The sequence below is a fragment of the Globicephala melas genome, chromosome 2 (genome assembly GCF_963455315.2).
Source record: "Globicephala melas chromosome 2, mGloMel1.2, whole genome shotgun sequence".
In the NCBI taxonomy this organism is placed as follows: domain Eukaryota; kingdom Metazoa; phylum Chordata; class Mammalia; order Artiodactyla; family Delphinidae; genus Globicephala; species Globicephala melas.
This window is the reverse complement of record NC_083315.2, coordinates 57,235,739-57,245,038: the sequence shown is the minus strand read 5'-3', so window position 1 is coordinate 57,245,038 and position 9,300 is coordinate 57,235,739. Positions and strand designations below refer to the sequence as shown.

The following is a 9,300-nucleotide window of genomic DNA, read 5'->3' as shown; positions in this document are numbered from 1 at the left end:
AGCCCACGTGCCACAACTACTGAAGCCTGTGGCCTAGGGCCCACGCTCTGCAACAAGAGAAGCCACCGCAATGAGAAGTCCATGCACCGCAATGAAGAGTAGCCCCCGCTCGGCGCCAACGAGAGAAAGCCCACGTGCAGCAATGAAGACGCAAGGCAGCCAAAAAAAAGGTAACTGCAAGAGTAGCCACAGTATACATAAAGTGTGAAAAGACCACAGCCCTATTAATCCTGGTATCTTTAACAGTTACTGCTAGAGAATGTTTTCCTTCACCATTTCCATTCTTTCCAAGTTTTATTCAGAAAAAAAAAAAGAGGGGGAGGGTGATTAAGATGTCCATAAAGTGTAACCATCATTACAATATTCACCTGGACAGCAATAACAAGGACCCAATTCAGTTGGTACCATCCTATTTTCCCACTAGACAAGTTAAAAAAAAAGTCAAAGCTTTCTCAATGTGGAAGAATAGGACAGCTTTTACACTGAAATGGTGCCCCAAATGAGTTATAAAATCCCTGATTTTGTCTTCTATTTATCCTTTTCTTTCTGTTCTTTTTCTTTCTTCTCACGCTCAGCTTTCGCTTCTTCTTCCTCATGTTTTTTGATCAACTGTTCCACTTCCTTTTGTTTGAGAACTCTGATGACTGTCTTTCCATTCTCTCTTGTTAGTGTGGCGATTTCCACTGGAAGCAAACACACACACTTGTAATACAGGCAGCCATACTTAGCCAAAACCCTTAATAAGCAACCACAGTTTAATCTCTTCATACCGTTTGAGCCATAGTACACCACTTTTCCAAGTTTTCTGCTGAATATAATTCATGGATACTTTCATGGAAACAAAATACCTTCAATACTGTAATGTTTTTATGAATATTTTTACTTTAATATCATCTTTATCTTCATCCATACTAACTTTCTGAGCTGCTGTTCTGTTACTTTTGCGGAAAAAGTACAACCAGCCAATTGCTCTAGCTGGCCTGACCAGAAAGAGCCAGTTTCCTCGTTAGAACCTCTGAGGGCTCAGCCAAAATCTTTAACCAGTACTTACACTTACTTTTCATGAACTTTTCAAATCTCTTTTCAAAACAAAGGCATGAAAAGCAGCTCCCATGACTATGGATGAGAAAAGCAGACTAATGCCAAAAGGAGGAGAAATTTTGAGAAGGGAAAATTGAGTAGTGCCTCCTTGAAATTAGGTAGAAGTAGACAAGAGGACAATCTGCAAGTAAATGGCATTTTTTAAAGCAACACCAGGAGCTAAGTTATCCTAAACTAAATCAATACGTTAATTTACCACAATTTTTGAAAAACATTACTTACAAATATTGGTTTATATGGTCATGTAACTTTAGTTAAATAAAGCATTTACAATTGCAAACATGGGCTTAACGTAAGAGATCAGTAGATTCAGAAGAACAGAGGGTACAACTCATGCAAATGTTGTATCTCTGGTAAAGGACACCAAACATATATAACCATATAATTACTTTCATATTCTTTATCATATGTACACATGAGCACAGATATCATTGTCAAGAAGTTGATAAGATAAAATAGCATGGATCAGATTTAACTATGAATATTGAGAACATTCAGGCTCAAGTCCTTAAGCTTGTTATGTAGTGTGGGACGGTGGCTCCAGAACTTGTCAGTGTTGACCTTGGTCAAGTCTTAGGAAATAGCTGTAAGGTCACCTAACTTATAAGGCTGCTGTTTCAGTGCACTATGATAACATGTTAAAGGCCTACTCTATCAATTCCCTCACTAAGCAAACAAATTAGAGGAGTGGACATAAATTACCTTTTTCAGCAGAGAGCTTACTAACATCCATGGTCTTATTTAGGACTTTGATAGCTAAAGCAAGAGCTGACTTCAAAGTCATTTCTCCTTCTTTGTAATCTTGTTTTAACATTGACACAGCTGCCTATAAAACATAAGGAAGAATCAACATAGAGAACTTCCTTTAAATTTTTGCGATTTTTAGGAACATGAATAATGCCTGAATTATTATTGGCATTATAACCAACATAAACAATTTTTTTAACATCTTTATTGGGGTATAATTGCTTTACAATGGTGTGTTAGTTTCTGCTTTATAACGAAGTGAATCAGTTATACATATACATATGTTCCCATATCTCTTCCCTCTTGCATCTCCCTCCCTCCCACCCTCCCTATCCCACCCCTCCAGGCGGTCACAAAGCACCAAGCCGATATCCCTGTGCCATGTGGCTGCCTCCCACTAGCTATCTACCTTACGTTTGTTAGTGTGTACACAACATAAACAATTTTAATGGCAGGGAGGGTTGACATGGGATAGGGGTGCAAAGGAGGGATGTTGATGATCTATGAATGAATCCCAGGTATCCATGACAGAATTCAGGGCGTCTGTGAACTAGCATGTGGGAGACGGGGGAACTAGATCTTATTTTCACAACTTCTAACTGAAAATTAGCACTTCCTTTCATTATTACTGTAGGCAGTAAACCCTACTAGTATTAGTAGTACCTGTGACTTCATCACCAATAGAAATCACAGATACTTTCATATCACATTAAGGCTGTTGCAGCTACCTTAAAATGTTGTTTACACTCATCACTACTTTAAAACTACGGCAGTTACTAGACCCTTTGCTACATTCTACAGCAACACAAAAATACTCACAGCGCTATTATTTCCAATGCATGTAGCTTTCCATCCTCCATAATTTCCGCTAGGGTCACTCTGATAGAGCTGAAAGCCATAGTGCTTATCCCAGCCAATGTAAAGCAATGAAACACCAAAGGGACGTTTTCCTTTAACAGAGAAAAAAAAAGCTAAACATACCAACAATCTAAATTTAGTGTCACTATGGTTACTTGAGCTCAGTGGCTAACCCCTCTTCTGTGAAGTTAAGCATTCATAAACTGTTCCGTGTTCTGGCCACCACAGATAAGCTCCATCAAAAATTCCACTTTTGTTTCTAGGATTTGGATGCAGCCAGGAGAGGGAATAAAGACAAAGAGGACCAGTGCTAAATTTCATCATTATGTAAAAAGCAATTTGTTTCCTGATTTGAAAATGTTATTTTGGCCTTTCAATAGTCTATTAATAAAATGTTCGATAGTCTACATAGTGGAAGCCAGTTAGTTCATGAAGTGAGAATGGATGAAAAGTGTCTACTTATTTCACTTTCAATTTCATTTTACCATCTCAAAAAGGTTATTACTCATAAAACGTTTTATCTTTTGGGAATAAAATTTCCAAAAGTTTCAGTACCTCCAAACTGCGTATAAGCTTGTTTGATATCACACAGTGCTGTGACCAACTGCTCACAAGGAATTGGCTCCTGATACTGCAATAAATACCTAGGATAAAGAAACTGGCATATGAATAGTTTTCTCTAAAACACTCTATATACACACTCTAAGCAAAATGCCCTCTGAAAAGAAATCTCTGTCATGGGGTCAACATAATCGTCACTTATAAATGATCTAAAGGGGGAGAGTAGAGGACATGGCAACATCTTAAAAATCATACAGTAACTAATATTTTGCAAGTTTGGTTAAAGAAAAAAACACTGTAATTTGCAATTAATAGGTTTTTAATGACTTTAATCTTTACAAAAATGAGTTCTTAGAAACATCGAAACTAATTTTACATATCATCAATTATAGTATTTATGACCATACCTTTGAGCAATGAGCCTCAGTTCATTAGTCAGAACATTAGCATCAGAAGTTATGCCTGCCACACTGCAGGCCATATCCCTTGAGGAAAAGAAAGACATTTATCTGTAAGCAGAGAAGATGTTTACCAGGGGTATTTTACAAGTTTTAGAAAGTACTAAGCTCTATTAGAAATTCACCATGCTTCCTCTCAGCTGCTACACCCTTCAGACAAAACCTGTGTGTTTTATCTTTGTAGGAAACTTTCAACTTGATGTCATTCAACACATAAGATAAACAAATGCACACTTAAGTTCTTCACAAGAGATGTATTTACCATCACCACTCTGTGAACAGGGCAAGAGAATAAACACTAGGAAGCTAGGGTAAATCCCAAGGAGATTCAACCACAAAGAAGAAAAAGGTTTTGCCAGACAGGAAGACAGACTACCCCACGCTCTTGGGTAGTAAGCACTCTCACCTCCTAAGGCCTAACTTGATGGGGGTGAGGGTGAGGGGACCCGAAGGGCGGGATATTTTATGAGCCTGCCTAGGAAGCTCAGGGCTAGGCTTACAGGGAGGGTGCATTTCCTTTCTCTACTCCCCATTCCCTGAAAGCCGCCCCGGCTCTCCTACAGCTTCGACACCCTCTGGCACTGTGCCTAATCAAGCCTGCAAGCTGCTGAGGGGCCCAATAGTGACTGTGGAGGGATGACACTTTCTTGGGTGAGTGTATCAGAAAGGCCCTATAACCAGAATTCACCTGGCTCACCACTGAAGGGAAAGTCTCCAATGAGCAAATCCAGCTCTCTGCTAGCTGCAAAGCCCTGAACACCCAACTGTAACAGAAACTTCACTAAGTGTACAGAAAAGTCTAAACTTTTCCCAGACCTTCAGGAGGCCTATTCTTTGGTAAGATTCAGTATAATTCAAAATAATTCCTGAGTAACCATTATAAACAATACCTTGAGGGCCTCCTATGTGCCAAACACTGTGCTAGTTTATCTCATTCATTTTATTTTATTTCATTAAACTGCCACAACCACTCTAGTAGGCTCGGAAGCCCAGAGAAGTTAAACAATGGGTGTGAAGTCACAGCTTTCATATTCTTTCATATTCTTTGGTGAATATGAAAGTCCCAGTTACTTTCATATTCTTTGCATTGGTGGAGCCCAGATTTAACCCAAAGCTGTGTGACTACCAGGCCTCTTATCACTATACAACGCTGTTTCTCCACTAAGTACTTGACCCTGCACTTTAAAAGAATAACATATGGTCCTGGGCCTAAAGGAAGTTTCAAGCAAGTAAGTTAAAAGGAAAAAATTTCAGAAGTAAAAACAGAACAAACTGTTCAATTCTATCATGTCACATGGAATAGCCCTCCGAAAATATGATGAGATGTTTGCCCTAAGATTTCACTTACTCATTCAGTTTATAAATTTTTTCAGAAAAAAAGACTTCATCAAGAAGCTTGTGGATGTTACGTCTCTCTGCTGCAAGCAGAACACCATCATTTGCTAAAATTCCCAAACAGGTGCCTGCATGTCCTATAGCTTCCATGGCATATTCAACTTGGTACAAGCGACCTACAAGACAAAAGCAGTGAGAAACCAAGACTCTCTTCCTTGTTCTTGCACCACTGGTTCAAGAGAAATCAGCAACAACACTGGAGGGCTACAGACGAGAGTCCTACTTTTACTCATAGTCCTGTGATGTACATAATCAACCTGGTGATCATTACTTCAAACTACAGAAAGGATGAACAACTGAGTCTTAAAAAAAAGTTTGTAGATTCCCCACCCACCCCTAAAATTCAAATACTTAAAATTTTTTTTTTATTTGAGACAGGTCAAACAATTTATATTTTACCTTCTGGAGAAAATATAGTGGTCCTGGAGTCATATCTTCGAGACTGCAAAGGAAAAACATACAAATGATTCCTCCCCACTTTTAGTAAGCCAACTCCTGTAAACCTTCAAGTCATTTTACAGAACACATCCTGGTATACAAAATTCAGAGAGTGGGAGGAAACTGGTAAGGCATCATTCCATTTCAATTTTCTCATGCAAGTCTGTAAGCTGAGTACAAGCAATACAATTTATCAGGCAACAGCTAACTGGCATGTGTATTAACTCACCATGTTTTCTGAACTTTATGATAATTCCTGTAAAAAGAAAACAGGATAATTATTAAAATGAAACTTACAATTTAAAAAGCATTTCTTGACTTGAAAAAAAAATGTTTTCTTCACTCTCTTCATTCAGCCAACATTTACGGTGCACCAGGCACTATGCCAAATGCTGGAATGCCAGCATGGGTAAGAGCAATCTCTTTCCTAAAGAGCGTACAGTCTGGTGGCCAGGTGAGGGAGAAGACACAGAAGGACACTTATAAAGCAATATGGTAACAGAGGCACTAAGGGTAGAGTGGGAAGAGGGTTGGAGAAAATCAAGAAAGTATTTTTTGCGAAACACATACAGAAAATGAGCCCAAATTAGAGATGGGAGAGGCAGAAATAAGGCTGAGAACATTTAGGTCTAAGAGGAAGAACAGGGGAAGAAAGAAGGGAAAGGCATTCCAGGCAGAGGAGAAAGCTTGGGCAAAAGGCACTGAGGCAGGATAGCTTAATGGGCGAGAGAAATTGCTGAAGTTAAAAAAGATATGAAAAAACTAAAGAACTAAGCAAGTATCCAGACCATGTAGAGTTTTGAATGCCAAGCTAAGAGGCTTAGGCTTTCTCCAGAGAATGATACGGGGTCCTGAACTATGAAGGGGAGGAGCGGGATGGTAATCTTTGGCATCTTTACTATTACTGCAAAAGACAACACTGGGGCTCAGCGTGATTTGGTGGAAAAGCCAAACTTCGGCCTCCAGAGCCAATTTTCCCAAATTCTAGAATATCGGTAATTAAAAATGGAAAGATAAGCAGGGATCAGGTCCCGAAGGCCCGCGTGCCCAGGTAAAAACTATGAATGCTATCTCTTATGCAATGGGGCTCCAAAGAACGATGCTGGGCCAAAGAGCCACAGGAGCTGACCGGCATTTTAGAAAGATCGCTCTGGCTGGCGAAGAGTGGGGCAGGGTAACCAGCTACGCGGCTCCTGCAACACGCAGGTGAAAGGTAAGGCTGGCCCTGAGCAGAGCGCCAGGAGATCACAGAGAGGAGACCGCCGGGGCTTCTGATTCGCGAGAGAACACAACTTTCTCATCTCCACGCCAGACGCAGGACAACGGCCCGAGGCGAGTTCACCTGCACCTCCTTTCCCGCAGGTTCACTTTCACTACGGACTCTTAACAGTGACGGAGGCAGCCCTACAACTCTGTCCTGCCCACCGGCCCCGCGCCCGCCCCGCCGCCCGAGCGTCCCCAGCCCCGCGGTGCCTGCTCAGCGCAGAGAAGCCCGACGGCGGCCGTCCGGAGCCAGTCCCGCGGCCGGTCCATCACCAAGGAGCCGGTGCAGAGTCATCGTGTCCACGGTTCCTCGGCGGCCGCTGCAGGCCGGGACCAGCTCTGCCGCAACGCTCAGGATCCCCGCCCGCGGAGAGAGCGGCCAAGCTTCCGCGAGTGCGCAGGGGGAAAAGGCTCACCGAGGGGAGACGCTGAAGAGCCTACACGGAGCTCTTTCTCTGCGAGAGAAAACGCACCACCACCGCCTGAGTATCCGCTGCTAATATGGCCCCCGCGCGTGCGCAGAGCCACCGGCGGGGGCGGGGCAGCCGAGGACGCGGAACTCCTTCTGGGGGGCGGAGCGAGCGCCGGTTGTCCTCGTGGGAGCCGCGGAGTTGAGGTTCGGAGGCACTGGCAGGGACCCTCAGCACGATGAGGGGGCACTAGAACACGGGGAGCGGGGCAGGAAGGCCCTGGCCAAGGAGGAAGTGGAATTATAGCTAATGTCCCTTTTCCACTGTTTGCGCTTTATTTTCACTTTCGATTTCTATTCAGCACTAAGTCATTGGCCCAGGAGAGCACTGGTGTGGGACCGCCTGTTAATTGCTTGCCTTTCCTGCCCTGTTCTCAAAACGGACCCAAGCACGTCAGACGTTACCCTTCACTCTGCCTTTTCTCACCATCTCCCTTCTTGAATCTGTCTTCCACTTTTATTGCTGATACATGCATTTTGGGGCATATAAAGCATATTATGAGGGGGTTTACACCTTTGGGAGAACTTTCACCCTAGTCTTCTCCTCTTGTCTTTTCACCTCGTTAGAAAGGATTCCCCTGACCAACCTAGTTAAAGCAATACCCTACCATCACCGTACACACACGTTATCTTTTATACAGAAATTGTCATGTTTATTTATGTGTTCATTATCCATCTCTCCTTTCCACTCTTTTTTTCATCTGGCTTCAGTCTCTGTGTAAACTATCTACTATTCATGTTTTAAGTTTCTCCGAGCTAGACGCTTGACTAGGTCTGAATTAATGTGTAGTCATTTGCTCATAGTCTCCTCGAAGAAGAGGTCCACTGGGTAGGGACTTTGTCCTCTTCATGTTGGGCAAAAACTTATTATTGACGGATCTGGGCTTTGAAAAGGAGGTAACCTGGGAACGAGTTGTGGTTTGAGGTCTCTCCTTTCATTTCTGCTTCCCAGGCACATAGGGAGGTGAGCCAAGGCAAAATGGTAAGGGCCACAGCCAGACAGGTGGTGTTCTGAAAGCATCCTTAGGTGGCAGTGTAACTTATGTAATCTCTCTGAGGATTCCTGCCACCTTAGTTCATTCTGACGAATTAAGCATTAAGAGTTTTAAATGAGAGGTAGAATTTATTAGGTCAAAAGAAGAGGGATCAGTTGAGATAAAAGAGCAGAAGTAAAAATGAGTTTAACAAGTTTGGGTAACAGAGTAGCTCAGTCTGGTGAGAGTGAAGAGACGTCAATAAAGGGAGGAAAAGAGGAAAGGCATTTTAGGCCAAACTGTAGAATGCCTTCAATGCCAGAATTTTTTCTCTGTAGGTAGTGGGAAAAGAGGATTAAAGTGATGTTTTAGGATGATGAAGCCTCATGATCTCCCATCCCACATGTTCCTCCTACAATGTGGCATGGATGCTTCCCATTGAGAGGTTTTGTGTCCCTTTCCCCTGAATCTGGGTGGGCCTGTGACTGCAACGGAAGTAACATCATATGACTTCCAAATGCAGGTCATAAAAAATAAATTTCTGTCTTGTTCTCTTGGGAAGGTGTTTCTTGGAACCCTGGCACCATGCCATGAACGAGCAGAGACCAAATGGAGAGATATTCCACCAACAGCCCGGCTGAGGTTCCAGCATGACTGGCCAGATTTGTGAGTGAGGATTCCTCTAGATGATCTTAGTCCCCCATCATTGAATCTCCCCCAGCATTGAGGTCTTCCCCACTGAGGCCCCAGGCATTGTGGAGCAGAGACAAGCTGTCCCAGGGCCTGTCTGAATTCGTGACCTGAAGAATCCATAAGATATAAAAAATTGAGCTTTCAATCTACTAAGTTTTTGGTTAAATTGTCACACAGCAATATATTGTAATGAGAGTTTTTATCTGGCCCTAATATGAAGGCTGTAAGGTGGAGAGATTAAGGATAATAACACCAGAAAGTAAAGTTCTGTTGCAGTCTAGAGGGATAAAAGCCCAGACAGAAAAAGATACTTGCAAGAGTAGAGTCTTTGCTGGAGGTATGG

At 42.5% G+C, this 9,300-nt stretch overlaps 1 protein-coding gene across 2 annotated transcripts; it reads right to left on the bottom strand.

Annotated features, from left to right (window-relative positions):
* Positions 1-292: 292 nt before the first annotated feature.
* Positions 293-7,361, bottom strand: PSMA4 (proteasome 20S subunit alpha 4). 2 transcript variants are annotated; one of them, XM_030874872.3, is made up of 9 exons: positions 7,238-7,361; positions 5,788-5,814; positions 5,520-5,562; positions 5,074-5,236; positions 3,675-3,752; positions 3,262-3,350; positions 2,668-2,798; positions 1,804-1,927; positions 293-683 (listed from the first exon to the last, which is right to left on the bottom strand). In XM_030874872.3, exons 2-9 carry the CDS (start codon positions 5,788-5,790, stop codon positions 529-531), a joined length of 786 nt encoding a protein of 261 aa, XP_030730732.1. In that variant the 5' UTR covers positions 5,791-5,814; positions 7,238-7,361; the 3' UTR covers positions 293-528. The 2 variants fall into 2 exon arrangements, with proteins under 2 accessions (XP_030730732.1, XP_069900963.1); XM_070044862.1 differs by lacking the exon at positions 7,238-7,361 and adding an exon at positions 7,032-7,214.
* Between the last annotated feature and the right edge of the window lie 1,939 nt (positions 7,362-9,300).